The sequence below is a fragment of the Lithobates pipiens genome, unplaced genomic scaffold (assembly GCF_037356315.1).
Source record: "Lithobates pipiens isolate NorthernLeopardFrog02 unplaced genomic scaffold, aLitPip1_a1.2 Scaffold_8, whole genome shotgun sequence".
In the NCBI taxonomy this organism is placed as follows: Eukaryota; Metazoa; Chordata; class Amphibia; order Anura; family Ranidae; genus Lithobates; species Lithobates pipiens.
In genome coordinates this window covers 661,198,448-661,214,529 of record NW_027507903.1, presented here as the reverse complement: position 1 = coordinate 661,214,529, position 16,082 = coordinate 661,198,448, and the positions used below count along the sequence as shown (strand labels likewise).

At 47.6% G+C, this 16,082-nt stretch overlaps 1 protein-coding gene across 2 annotated transcripts in view; it reads right to left on the bottom strand.

The window, feature by feature from the left end:
* The window catches only part of LOC143961821 (phospholipid scramblase 1-like), an 85,216-nt gene extending 71,529 nt beyond the window's left edge, over nucleotides 1-13,687 (bottom strand). The window contains exon 1 of one of the 2 annotated variants that reach the window (XM_077471154.1): nucleotides 13,544-13,687. Coding sequence is in view for 1 of the 2 variants with exons in the window: in XM_077471153.1 (XP_077327279.1) it covers nucleotides 13,428-13,501 (74 nt within the window). In the remaining variant the exon portion in view is untranslated. Of the gene's footprint in view, nucleotides 1-13,427 lie in introns of both variants that reach the window. The other variant, XM_077471153.1, reaches the window with a different exon arrangement.
* Between the last annotated feature and the right edge of the window lie 2,395 nt (nucleotides 13,688-16,082).

Here is a 16,082-nt window from a genome sequence, read left to right as displayed (position 1 = left end):
CTAGCAACCAATGGCTCAGTGCTACCGACAGCATCCTAGCAACCAACAGCTCAGTGCTACCGACAGCATCCTAGCAACCCACAGCTCAGTGCTACTGACAGCATCCTAGCAACCAACAGCTCAGTGCTACCGACAGCATCCTAGCAGCCCACAGCTCAGTGCTACCAACAGCTCAGTGCTACCGACAGCATCCTAGCAACCCACAGCTCAGTGCTACCGTCAGCATCCTAGCAACCAATGGCTCAGTGCTACCGACAGCATCCTAGCAACCCACAGCTCAGTGCTACCGACAGCATCCTAGCAACCAACAGCTCAGTGCTACCGACAGCATCCTAGCAACCCACAGCTCAGTGCTACCAACAGCATCCTAGCAACCAACAGCTCAGTGCTACCGACAGCATCCTAGCAACCCACAGCTCAGTGCTACCAACAGCTCAGTGCTACCGACAGCACCCTAGCAACCCACAGCTCAGTGCTACCGACAGCATCCTAGCAACCAATGGCTCAGTGCTACCGACAGCATCCTAGCAACCCACAGCTCAGTGCTACCGACAGCATCCTAGCAACCAACAGCTCAGTGCTACCGACAGCATCCTAGCAACCCACAGCTCAGTGCTACCAACAGCTCAGTGCTACCAACAGCTCAGTGCTACCGACAGCATCCTAGCAACCCACAGCTCAGTGCTACCGACAGCATCCTAGCAACCAATGGCTCAGTGCTACCGACAGCATCCTAGCAACCCACAGCTCAGTGCTACCGACAGCATCCTAGCAACCCACAGCTCAGTGCTACCGACAGCATCCTAGCAACCCACAGCTCAGTGCTACCAACAGCTCAGTGCTACCAACAGCTCAGTGCTACCAACAGCTCAGTGCTACCGACAGCATCCTAGCAACCCACAGCTCAGTGCTACCGACAGCATCCTAGCAACCAATGGCTCAGTGCTACCGACAGCATCCTAGCAACCCACAGCTCAGTGCTACCGACAGCATCCTAGCAACCCACAGCTCAGTGCTACCAACAGCTCAGTGCTACCAACAGCTCAGTGCTACCAACAGCTCAGTGCTACCGACAGCATCCTAGCAACCCACAGCTCAGTGCTACCGACAGCATCCTAGCAACCAATGGCTCAGTGCTACCGACAGCATCCTAGCAACCCACAGCTCAGTGCTACCGACAGCATCCTAGCAACCCACAGCTCAGTGCTACCAACAGCTCAGTGCTACCAACAGCTCAGTGCTACCGACAGCATCCTAGCAACCCACAGCTCAGTGCTACCGACAGCATCCTAGCAACCAATGGCTCAGTGCTACCGACAGCATCCTAGCAACCCACAGCTCAGTGCTACCGACAGCATCCTAGCAACCCACAGCTCAGTGCTACCGACAGCATCCTAGCAACCAATGGCTCAGTGCTACCAACAGCATCCTAGCAACCCACAGCTCAGTGCTACCGACAGCATCCTAGCAACTAATGACTCAGTGCTACCGACAGCATCCTAGCAACCCACGGCTCAGTGCTACTGACAGCATCCTAACAACTAATGGCTCAGTGCTATCAACATCATCCTAGCAACTAACGGCTCAGTGCTACCGACAGCATCCTAGCAACTAATGGCTCAGTGCTACCCACAGCATCCTAGCAACTAACGGCTCAGTGCTACCGATAACATCCCAGCAACCAACGGTTCCCTGCTACCGACAGCATCCCAGCTACCGACTGCTCTGTGCTGCCGAAAGCACCCTAGCAGGCGACGGCTCCGTGCTGCCGACAGCACCCAAGCAACCAACAGTGTCGCACTACCGACAGCATCCTAGCAATCAATGGCTCACTGCTCCCAACAGCACCCTAGCAACCAACGGCTCTGTGCTGCCGACAGCAACCTAGCAACCAATGGTGCTGTACTGCCCACAGCATCCTAGCAACCAATAACACTCTGCTGCTGACAGCATCCAAGCAGCCATTGATGGTGGCGGTTTGGGGAGGGGGGGGGGGGGAGGTGCACATTCCTGTTACTCCAAAATGCCATTCTTCTTATTTTCTTGCATTTTTCTCATCCCTGATCTGGTGGTATCTATTAATGAATCTGGGGCAGATGTAGCAACATTGTAGTAAGTTGTCACAGACAAGAACTTCTGGGATTGGTCACATGTGTCAGCACAACCAATGAAAACGGTCACACGGCTTACACGAACGTACAACGCTTCTTACTACAAGGACCCCAGAAATCTGTCACAGAGGCCAGACTGAATCCACACCGTTGAGTTGCTAAATTGCGATTTTTACCAGTCACTGCCTGCGCAGGCTCTGGAGGTATCGCTGAGCTGCACATATTACAGTCTAATGTGACCGATCACATCAAATACACGTCCTACATATTGGAGCTCCGAGTCTATGATAGACGTCTTCTCCACAGCTGCCCCTCCTCCTCCTTCCTCCCTCCCTCCCCTTTACACTTACAGTGTATTCTGCCCGGCAACAGCTATAAAACATACAAATGCCTGCGACCGATTGGCTGCCCCCCCCCGTGCTGTAAGGTCCACCTTCTGCATTGTGTACAGCAGACCGATGCTGAAGACTAAAGCTGGGTTCGCTTTTACCGTTCGATTTTGGAATGAATGTAATTTCCCGAAAAACCAAAACCACATTCACTGTTGGAAAAATAAAGTTTGTTCCAGTAAAAGTTTTCCATCCTACGCCTTCCAATTTTTATTTTTTTATATCAGTATGGTCAAAAATTAAAACTGATTTTGGCTCAAAAAACAAAACAAAAAACGAACGAGCGCTCTTAACGCGAAAATTTCCATTCAAAAATCTTGCTACCCAGCTTGGGGTCATAGGAAGTCAAAGATCACAATCTCAGCAAGACCGGCCAGGAACCATTTTTTTGGGGATAATAGTTAGGGCAACACATTTTAACCCGGGGAGGTATTAATAGGGGTAGCACACAGTTTGGGGATTATTTCAAGTTGCACGAAAACTCATGATGGTTTTTGGAGATTTATGATAATATTTGGGGGCGTTGTGTAATATTTGGATATGGAAAAATAAGGACAATTAGAAATATGAGACAACTTTTGCAGGTAATGGAGGGGATACCGGTTGATATTGGGGTATAAGAGATAGTGGATGATGTGGCAAAACAGAGAAAGGTAGCCCAACCGCCGCACACCTCACCCGGCCCAAGTGGTAAGCAAGTAAAAGCAGCCTCAGCCCGATTCATCCAGACCACAACTCCAACATGTTTCACCCAGCCCTCCAGTGCTTAATCATGATCACCTCTATTCATCCAGACCACAACTCCAACATGTTTCACCCCGCCATCATGCTCAGCTGGATTCATCCAGACCACAACTCCAACATGTTTCACCCCGCCATCATGCTCAGCTGGATTCATCCAGACCACAACTCCAACATGTTTCACCCTGCCCTCTGTGGCTTAATCATGATCAGCTTGATTCATCCAGACCACAACTCCAACATGTTTCACCCTGGGATATGGGATAGAGGGTAATACCAGATGATGTCAGAGATATGGAATAGATATGTGATATTGGGGTGATATCAGATGATGTTGGAGATATGGGATAGAGGGGTGATATCAGATGATGTTGGAGATATGGGATAGAGCGGTGATAGTTGATGATACTGGATATATGGGATAGAGGGGTGATATCAGATGATGTTGGAGATGAGGGATAGAGGGGTGATATCAGATGATGTTGGAGATATGGGATAGAGGGGTGATACCAGATGATGTTGGAGATGTGGGATATTGGGGTGATATCAGATGATGTTGGAGATGTGGGATAGAGAGGTGATATCAGATAATGTTGGAGATGTGGGATAGAGGGGTGATATCAGATGATGTTGGAGATATGGGATAGAGGGGTGATATCAGATGATGTTGGAGATGTGGGATAGTGGGGTGATATCAGATGATGTTGGAGATGTGGGATATTGGGGTGATATCAGATGATGTTGGAGATGTGGGATATTGGGGTGATATCAGATGATGTTAGAGATGTGAGATAGAGGGGTGATATCAGATGATGTTGGAGATATGGGATAGAGGGGTGATATCAGATGATGTTGGAGATGTGGGATAGAGGGGTGATATCAGATGATGTTGGAGATGTGAGATAGAGGGGTGATATCAGATGATGTTGGAGATGTGGGATAGAGGGGTGATATCAGATAATGTTGGAGATGTGAGATAGAGGGGTGATATCAGATGATGTTGGAGATGTGGGATAGAGGGGTGATATCAGATGATGTTGGAGATGTGGGATAGAGGGGTGATATCAGATGATGTTGGAGATGTGGGATAGAGGGGTGATATCAGATGATGTTGGAGATGTGGGATAGAGGGGTGATATCAGATGATGTTGGAGATGTGGGATATTGGGGTGATATCAGGTGATGTTGGAGATGTGGGATATTGGGGTGATATCAGATGATGTTGGAGATGTGGGATAGAGGGGTGATATCAGATGATGTTGGAGATGTGGGATAGAGGGGTGATATCAGATGATGTTGGAGATATGGGATAGAGGGGTGATATCAGATGATGTTGGAGATGTGGGATAGAGGGGTGATATCAGATGATGTTGGAGATGTGGGATATTGGGGTGATATCAGATGATGTTGGAGATGTGGGATAGAGGGGTGATATCAGATGATGTTGGAGATGTGGGATATTGGGGTGATATCAGATGATGTTGGAGATGTGGGATAGAGGGGTGATATCAGATGATGTTGGAGATGTGGGATAGAGAGGTGATATCAGATAATGTTGGAGATGTGGGATAGAGGGGTGATATCAGATGATGTTGGAGATGTGGGATAGTGGGGTGATATCAGATGATGTTGGAGATGTGGGATATTGGGGTGATATCAGATGATGTTGGAGATGTGGGATATTGGGGTGATATCAGATGATGTTGGAGATGTGAGATAGAGGGGTGATATCAGATGTTGGAGATGTGGGATAGAGGGGTGATATCAGATGATGTTGGAGATGTGAGATAGAGGGGTGATATCAGATGATGTTGGAGATGTGGGATAGAGGGGTGATATCAGATGATGTTGGAGATGTGGGATAGAGGGGTGATATCAGATGATGTTGGAGATGTGGGATAGAGGGGTGATATCAGATGATGTTGGAGATATGGGATAGAGGGGTGATATCAGATGATGTTGGAGATATGGGATAGAGGGGTGATATCAGATGATGTTGGAGATATGGGATAGAGGGGTGATATCAGATGATGTTGGAGATATGGGATAGAGGGGTGATATCAGATGATGTTGGAGATGTGGGATATTGGGGTGATATCAGATGATGTTGGAGATGTGGGATATTGGGGTGATATCAGATGATGTTGGAGATATGGGATAGAGGGGTGATATCAGATAATGTTGGAGATGTGGGATAGAGGGGTGATATCAGATGATGTTGGAGATATGGGATAGAGGGGTGATATCAGATAATGTTGGAGATGTGGGATAGAGGGGTGATATCAGATGATGTTGGAGATATGTGATATTGGGGTGATATCAGATGATGTTGGAGATATGTGATATTGGGGTGATATCAGATGATGTTGGAGATGTGGGATAGAGGGGTGATATCAGATAATGTTGGAGATATGGGATAGAGGGGTGATATCAGATAATGTTGGAGATGTGGGATAGAGGGGTGATATCAGATGATGTTGGAGATATGGGATAGAGGGGTGATATCAGATAATGTTGGAGATGTGGGATAGAGGGGTGATATCAGATGATGTTGGAGATATGTGATATTGGGGTGATATCAGATGATGTTGGAGATATGTGATATTGGGGTGATATCAGATGATGTTGGAGATGTGGGATAGAGGGGTGATATCAGATGATGTTGGAGATGTGGGATATTGGGGTGATATCAGATGATGTTGGAGATGTGGGATAGAGGGGTGATATCAGATGATGTTGGAGATGTGGGATAGAGGGGTGATATCAGATGATGTTGGGGATATGGGATAGAGGGGTGATATCAGATGATGTTGGAGATATGGGATAGAGGGGTGATATCAGATGATGTTGGAGATGTGGGATATTGGGGTGATATCAGATGATGTTGGAGATGTGGGATATTGGGGTGATATCAGATGATGTTGGAGATATGGGATAGAGGGGTGATATCAGATAATGTTGGAGATGTGGGATAGAGGGGTGATATCAGATGATGTTGGAGATATGGGATAGAGGGGTGATATCAGATAATGTTGGAGATGTGGGATAGAGGGGTGATATCAGATGATGTTGGAGATATGTGATATTGGGGTGATATCAGATGATGTTGGAGATATGTGATATTGGGGTGATATCAGATGATGTTGGAGATGTGGGATAGAGGGGTGATATCAGATGATGTTGGAGATGTGGGATATTGGGGTGATATCAGATGATGTTGGAGATGTGGGATAGAGGGGTGATATCAGATGATGTTGGAGATGTGGAATAGAGGGGTGATATCAGATGATGTTGGAGATGTGGGATAGAGGGGTGATATCAGATGATGTGGGAGATGTGGGATATTGGGGTGATATCAGATGATGTTGGAGATGTGGGATAGAGGGGTGATATCAGATGATATTGGGGATATGTGATAGAGGGGTGATATCAGATGATGTTGGAGATATGGGATAGAGGGGTGATATCAGATGATGTTGGAGATATGGGATAGAGGGGTGATATCAGATGATGTTGGAGATATGGGATAGAGGGGTGATATCAGATGATGTTGGAGATGTGGGATATTCGGGTGATATCAGATGTTGGAGATGTGGGATAGAGGGGTGATATCAGATGATGTTGGAGATATGGGATAGAGGGGTGATATCAGATGATGTTGGAGATGTGGGATATTGGGGTGATATCAGATGATGTTGGAGATGTGGGATAGAGGGGTGATATCAGATGATGTTGGAGATGTGGGATAGAGGGGTGATATCAGATGATGTTGGAGATATGGGATAGAGGGGTGATATCAGATGATGTTGGAGATATGGGATAGAGGGGTGATATCAGATGATGTTGGAGATATGGGATAGAGGGGTGATATCAGATGATGTTGGAGATGTGGGATATTGGGGTGATATCAGATGTTGGAGATGTGGGATAGAGGGGTGATATCAGATGATGTTGGAGATATGGGATAGAGGGGTGATATCAGATGATGTTGGAGATGTGGGATATTGGGGTGATATCAGATGATGTTGGAGATGTGGGATAGAGGGGTGATATCAGATGATGTTGGAGATGTGGGATAGAGGGGTGATATCAGATGATGTTGGAGATGTGGGATATTGGGGTGATATCAGATGATGTTGGAGATGTGGGATAGAGGGGTGATATCAGATGATATTGGGGATATGTGATATTGGGGTGATATCAGATGTTGGAGATGTGGGATAGAGGGGTGATATCAGATGATGTTGGAGATATGGGATAGAGGGGTGATATCAGATGATGTTGGAGATGTGGGATATTGGGGTGATATCAGATGATGTTGGAGATGTGGGATAGAGGGGTGATATCAGATGATATTGGGGATATGTGATATTGGGGTGATATCAGATGTTGGAGATGTGGGATAGAGGGGTGATATCAGATGATGTTGGAGATATGGGATAGAGGGGTGATATCAGATGATGTTGGAGATGTGGGATAGTGGGGTGATATCAGATGATGTTGGAGATGTGGGATATTGGGGTGATATCAGATGATGTTGGAGATGTGGGATAGAGGGGTGATATCAGATGATGTTGGAGATGTGGGATATTGGGGTGATATCAGATGATGTTGGAGATGTGGAATAGAGGGGTGATATCAGATGATGTTGGAGATGTGGGATAGAGGGGTGATATCAGATGATGTTGGAGATGTGGAATAGAGGGGTGATATCAGATGATGTTGGAGATGTGGGATAGAGGGGTGATATCAGATGATGTTGGAGATATGGGATAGAGGGGTGATATCAGATGATGTTGGAGATATGGGATAGAGGGGTGATATCAGATGATGTTGGAGATATGGGATAGAGGGGTGATATCAGATGATGTTGGAGATATGGGATAGAGGGGTGATACCGGATGATATTGGAGGATTTGGGATAGAGGGGTGACACTAGATCATATTGGGAGATTTTCGATGGTGGGCTAATTTCTGGGGTGATACTGGATACGGGAGATATGGAATAATGGAGTGACACCAGTAACTATTGGGTTATATGAGAAAATAGGGGACGCCAGGTGATATTGGGTTATCACCTGGGTGACCTCCAGTAACATTGGGCTAATAGGGTGACACTGGGTGATATTGTTTTTTTAGGGCAATAAAGTGACACTGGATGATATTGTATTATAAAAGGGCAATAGGGTGGCAGTGGGTAATATTGGGTACATGGCAGAAAAGGTTGACACCAGGTTATATAACACAATAGGCTGACACCAAATTATATGGGACTAAAGGGTTACTCCGGGTGATGCCGGGTTATATGGGACAGTAAGGTGATCCTGGGTGATATTGGGCTATATGGGACAATAGGGTGGCCCCCGGTGATATTGGGCTATATGGGACAATAGGGTGGCCCCCGGTGATATTGGGCTATATGGGACAGTAAGGTGATCCTGGGTGATATTGGGCTATATGGGACAATAGGGTGACCCCCGGTGAAATTGGGCTATATGGGACAATAGGGTGGCCCCCGGTGATATTGGGCTATATGGGACAGTAAGGTGATCCTGGGTGATATTGGGCTATATGGGACAATAGGGTGACCCCCGGTGAAATTGGGCTATATGGGACAATAGGGTGGCCTCCGGTGATATTGGGCTATATGGGACAATGGGTTGACACCAGGTTATTTGGAATAAAAGGCTGACACCTGTTTATAGAACACAAAAATCTGACACCAGATAACACTGGGTGTTAAAGCTGCAGCAGGCGGGCCGGGACTGTCGGGTTTGTTGACTCATTTGGCTGGTAGGTTGATATTGAAGTTGTGACGGAGCTCCTGGACGAGGTTTGGGTGGGTGAGGACAGGCTGGTCGGGTGTGGTGCTTCTCGTCTTACATAAAACTGATTGTTAGAAACATCTGAGGAATCTGAGTTCTGAATCATCGTCTGTAGAGCGAGAGAAGCTGCTGGTGGGAGGGGTGATGGAAAAAACATAAACCGCAGAGACAAGAACAACGAGGAGGAAAAACAAAAGAGAACCACCAAGAACAATGGAGGACTGCAATGGAGACTCTATCATAAACCAGACTACTTCATCCTTCCTAATCTGACATTTCATGTATGGGTGGAAGCCATATCCCTACATCACACACTGCTTTCTTATCTCTGAAGGCCTCTTTCACATGGGTGTTCTGGCAGTCCATTTTTGGCGCATGCTCAAAGACAGACTGCAATGTATCTCTAGGTGGTCAGATGTAGGTGGACCACATCTGGGTCTGTCCAGATTCATTGGACTGAATGCAATACGTTTGAATCCAGGTCCACTTTTTTGACCTGATTGCAGGCTAATATAGACGCATGTCTACTTACATCCGACCACCCATAAGGATTACATGGGTCCACTTTAAACTCCGTCAGGGTTTCAGTCCAAGTTGTCCTGCTGGGACAGAACAGAAGAGGTTAATGTGAAAAGTTCCTTGGGCAGGGTGCTGATCTAGGGGTGGGAAACTTTGCCTGAGAGTCCGACTTCTCCAATTGCATTCTCCATAATGTTCACCTAATTCTTGGATCCTCAAACTATGGCCCTCCAGCTGTTGCGGAACTACACATCCCATGAGGCATTGTAAAACTCTGACATGACTAGGCATGATGGGAATTGTAGTTCTGAAACAACTGGAGGGCCATAGTTTGAAGACCCCTGAAAAGTTAAATCCAACAGACAGCAAGACGAGACCCCCTTTAGGATGGCGCATCAGAAAGGTCATCACTGGAGCACCAGAAGGGGCATTGGAAGCCAAGAAGTGAGTCAATTGACCTGCCTCCACCCAAAATAGATATGCCATTTATGGGTGGATTGGCCCTTCTGGAGCCTTAGGTGGGCCAAACTTAATACAAAGATGGTCAGGAGGACAGAGACGGACCTTCTCATACGCTGCTGATCACCTTGGCCCACATGTAGACGCTCATCCTCCTATGAAGAACTCTTAGCCCTTGTACACATGGACGGACATTCCGACAACCAAATCCAATGGAATTTGTCCGAAACTGTTGCATACACACGGTCGGACTAAGTTGTCGGAAAATCCGGTCGTTCAGAACGTGATAACGTTATTTAGTTACGACAGGACTACGTTCAGGCTAGTAGCCAATAGCTTTGATGTAGGAATTTGATCTGAGCATGCGTGGCACTTTGTCCGATCGGAATTCTCTACACATGATCGGAGTATGTCCGATCGGAGCATTTTGTCAGAAAATTTTACCAACAAGTTGGAAAACTTGGTCCGTCGGAGTCCGATGGAGACCACACACAGTCGGATTATCCGACAACATGGTCCGATCGGACACATTCCGTCGGAATCTCCGCCAGTGTGTACAAGGGCTTAAAGTGCCATGGCTGGAGACTGTGTGCCATGGTGGTGGTAACATCACAGGAAGTTCTAGTAATAACAGTGATGGTGCAGCTGGAGGGAGCAGGAAAAGAAGAGATGAGGCCTGGCAGAGAGAGAGAGATATGAGGTTGCCAAGGAGATCCTTGACTTCCTGACAAACTAAAGCCAGGTGGCTCCGGGGAAAGAGAACCTGCCGATGCAGGAGTCAGGAGTGGGATTCATTCTCTGCATTGAGGCCTCATCAATCCACCACTCAATATATTACTAGACATAAACATCGGCCTATTACCAGACGTAAACTATTACTACAAAGTATAACAAAGACATCTAATGGAGGAGGCCCAACACCGACAAAGAACACCCAAACAATGTCCGTGCCAGAACAAGATACAGGAACAAGGAGAAGACAAAAATCAGACCATACCGAGACTGGAGCGAGATGGAGAAGTGAGAGGAGAGAAAGAGGAAAGAGAGAGGAAAGTTCAGTATGAGGGGGTGAGGAACAAAGGACGGTTGGAGGGGGTGTAAGAAGAAGCGCGATAAGAGATGACCGATAGGTAAAAAGTTGTGGAAAAGTAAGAACAGACAGGAGATGAGACGATGGAATGGAGAGGGGTCTGGATAGTAGGAGAGGGGTACAATTGAACAATTGGGGTTCAGTGGAAGGAGAGGGGTCAGGAAAGTAGGAGATGGGTACAATGGAACAATTGAGGTTCAGCAAAAGGAGAAGGGCCTGGATAGTAGAAGAGGGGCACAATGGAACAATTGGGGGTTGGGGGAAAGAGAAGGATCTGGATAGTAGGAGGGGGGTACAATGGAACAATTGGGGTTCAGTGGAAGAAGAGGGGACAGGAAAGTGGGAGAGGGGTACAATTGAATAATTGGAGTTCAGCAAAAGGAGAAGGGTCTGGATAGTAGAAGAGGGGTGCAATGGAACAATTGGGGTTTGGGGAAAGGAGAAGGATCTGGATAGTAGGAGAGGGGTGCAATGGAAAAACTGGGGTTCAGTGGAAGGAGAGGGTCAGGAAAGTAGGAGAGGTGTACAATGGAACAATTGGGGTTCAGTAGGAGAGAGGTCAGGATAGTAGGAGAGGGGTACAATGGAACAATTGGGGTTCAGTAGGAATGGGGTCAGGATATTAGGAGAGGAGTACAATCGAACAATTGGGGTTCAGTAGGAGGGTGGTCTGGAATGTAAGAGAGGGGTACAATAGAACAATTGGGGTTCAGTAGGAGAAAGGTCTGGATATTAGGAGAGGGGTACAATGGAACAGTTTGGGTTCAGTGGAAGGAGAAGGGTCTGGATAGTAGGAGAGGGGTACAATGGAACAATTGGGGTTCAGTAGGAATGGGGTCAGGATATTAGGAGAGGGGTACAATGCAACAATTGGGGTTCAGTAGGAAGGGGGTCAGGATATTAGGAGAGGGGTACAATGGAACAATTGGGGTTCAGTAGGAAGGGGGTCTGGATATTAGGAGAGGGGTACAATGGAACAATTGGGGTTCAGTAGAAAGAGAATGGTCTGGATAGTAGGAGAGGGGTACAATGGAACAGTTGGGGTTCAATAGAAGGAGAGGGATCAGGATATTACGAGAGGGGTACAATAGAACAATTAGGGTTCAGTATGAGAGAGGTCTGGATAGTGGATAGGGGTACAATGGAACAATTGGGGTTCAGTAGGAGAATGGTCTGGATAGTAGGAGAGGGGTACAATGGAACAATTGGGGTTCAGTAGGAGAATGGTCTGGATAGTAGGAGAGGGGTACAATGGAACAGTTGGGGTTCAGTAGAAGGAGGGGGGTCAAGATATTAGGAGAGGGGTACAATGGAATAGTTGGGGTTCAGTAGAAGGAGGGGGTCTAGATATTAGGAGAGGGGTACAATGGAATAGCTGAGGTTCAGTAGAAGGAGGGGGGGGGCAGGATATTAGAGAGGGGTACAATGGAATAGTTGGGGTTCAGTAGAAGGAGGGGGGTCAGGATATTAGGAGAGGGGTACAATGGAATAGTTGGGGTTCAGTAGGAGGGGGGTGAGGATATTAGGAGAGGAGTACAATGGAACAGTTGGGGTTCAGTAGAAGGAGGGGGGGTCTGGATATTAGGAGAGGAGTACAATGGAACAGTTGGGGTTCAGTAGAAGGAGGGGGGTCAGGATATTAGGAGGAGTACAATGGAACAGTTGGGGTTCAGTAGAAGGAGGGGGGGTCTGGATATTAGGAGAGGGGTACAATGGAAGCTTGGTAGAATGCCATGGATGTGGTGCACAAAGTATCGGGCATCCCGTAGATCTCAGATGTGAACCTACAAGCCCCAACATGTTCTTCCAGGTAAAGATCAGTCGGGGATCTGGCGACACATGCTGGGAGTTGTAGTTCTTCACCATGTGGAGATGTGCTGGCTGCCTATTGTCTGGTGCCGTACAGAGATATCACCCCGGAAGAGTGTGGACAATGGAAGCATTATTTCACAGAAGGAGTAGTAGATGTGTGGAACCAACTCCCAGCAGATATAACTGGATGTAACCCCAATACCCCCCTCCCCCATCCCCCCATCCTGAGCCCAATCCATTCATAAGTCAAGTAACGGAGGGGTCTGGGTCACCCCCCCAGAGCCTTGTGACTCCCCCACAGATATGACACAAGGTTCCAGGAAACAAGACAAAGGACGGAGCCCTGCAGGGGTGCAGAGGAGAGACCGGGGGCTTCTGATTAATAAAGAGGGGTGCAAAGGGGGTAACGCCATAATATAAAGGGGGTACAGAGAGGTAACCTCATAAGGGGTGCATGGGGTAAGTTGAGGACAAAAGTTACCAAAGTTGGAAGAAGAAGAGAGAGAAGGGAGAAGAAGCCAGGCACTGTGCTGAAAAGTTGGGGGTGCCCCCCATATCACATGCCAGTCATCAGGGGGTCCTGGGGCACTGTCCTACCTTCTTGCCCTCCCCCCAGGCTGCGGATGGTGGGGGTCTCCCCCTCTCTGTCAGTCTTGTCTTCCAGCTGAGGATATTTTGTGTCTGCGGAGGGGAGTGACTGAGTGCAGAGATGGAGGAGGAGGGGGGCAGAGCAGGGCGGGGACTCCCCTGGGGCAGATTGGAGGGGGGGGGTGAGAGCGAGGAGTGTTATATTCAGGTAGAAGTAGACAGCTGACACAGGGGGGGGGGGGGAGCAGGAAATGACTCTGAGAAACATGTATAGGGAGGAGGAAAACACTTATTGCTGGGGGGGCAGGTGTGAAAGGGAATTTTCTTGTCCTGGGGCGCCCCCTAGTGCAGGGATCCGGTAATGCAGCCTCACCCCCCCCCCCCCCCTCCTGGATCAGATTCTTTCCATCTGATTGTATAATAGATTCATTGTTTCCATATGTCTCCAGGGAGGGGAGGGGGGGCTGGGATATTCCCAGCTGCTGGATCAGCAAACTTCGCTCTACTGTAATGTCATGGGAGGGCAAAACCTAGGAAGACACGGGGCCCCGGGGCAGAACACAGACCCAACAGGAGTATAATAATATAATATAATATTAGTAATTATAATACATTATAATAAAGAAATGTTTCTATTCTGATAGTGAAATCCTCCAGGAGTCTTGTGACTGTGAATTGGATGTCCGGAGTTATCATTGTAGATTGCAAGCTCTTGTTCCGCATTATTTTACACCAGCATCACTTACCCCAATGTATAAATGATTTCTAGTATTCAGTATTTGTTGCTAAAAAATTAATTAGAAAAAAATATATATATAATGTTTGGGGGTTCTAATAATTTTTTATTTTTTTTTCTAATTAATTAGGCACATCACACCACATGACATATGGGCACACCACATAAAATTACATTATGGGCACACCACATGACATATGGGCACACCACACCACATATGGGAACACCACACCACATTACATGATGGGCACACCTCACCACATGTGGACACACCACACCAAATTACATTATGAGCACACCACACTGCATATGGGCACACCACACCATATTACATTATGGGCACACCACACTGCATATGGGCACACCACACCATATTGCATTATGGGCACACCACACTGCATATGGGCACACCACACCATATTACATTATGGGCACACCACATCACATGACATATGGGCACACCACACCGCATGACATATGGGCACACCACACTGCATATGGGCACACCACACCACATTATGGGCACACCACACCACATTACATTATGGGCACACCACACTGCATATGGGCACACCACACCATATTACATTATGGGCACACCACACCACATGACATATGGGCACACCATATCAAATTACATTATGGGCACACCACACTGCATATGGGCACACCACACCACAGGACATATGGGCACACCATACTGCATATGGGCACACTACACCACATTACATTATGGGCACACCACACTGCATATGGGCACACCACACCATATTACATTATGGGCACACCACACCACATTAAAAATGGGCACACCTCACCACATGTGGGCACACCACACCACATGACATATGGGCACACCACACCACATTAAATTATGGGCACACCACATGAAAATGGGCACACCTCACCACATGTGGGCACACCACACCACAGGACATATGGGCACACCACACTAAATTACATTATGGGCACACCACACCAAATTACATTATGGGAACACCACACTGCATGTGGGCACACCTCAGCACATTACATGGCGGGCACACCACACCACATATGGGCACACCACATTACACGGCGGGCACACCACATGACATATGGGCGCACCTCACCACATGTGGGCACACCTCACAACATGTGGGCAAACCACACCACATGACATATGTGCACAGTACACCACACAACATGGCATATGGGCACACCGCACAACATATGGGCACACCACACCACATTATGGGCACACAACATGAAAAATGGGCACACCTGACCATATGTGGGCACACCACACCACATGACATATGGGCATACCATACCAAATTACATTATGGGCACACCACATAAAAAAAATGGGCACACCTGACCACATGTGGGCACACCACACCACATGGCATATGGGCACACCACATTATGGGCACACCACACCACATTGCATTATGGGCACACCACATTACATTATGGGCACACCACATGAAAAATAGGCACACCTGACCACATGTAAGCACACCACATGACATATGGGCACACCACACCAAATTACATTATGGGCACACCACACTGCATGTGGGCACACCTTAACACATTACATGGTGGGCACACCACATATGGGCACACCACACCACATTATGGACACACTACACTGCATGTGGGCACACCACACCACATTACATTATGGGCTCACCACACCACATGACATGGAGGGAGCAGCCGTCTGCCCCATAGTACAATTATTTCAATCCCCCCCCCCCCCCCCCCTCAGGTCAGTATCTGTACAATCCTCCATTACTGACCTCATCTCAGCAGCATGGGAGACTT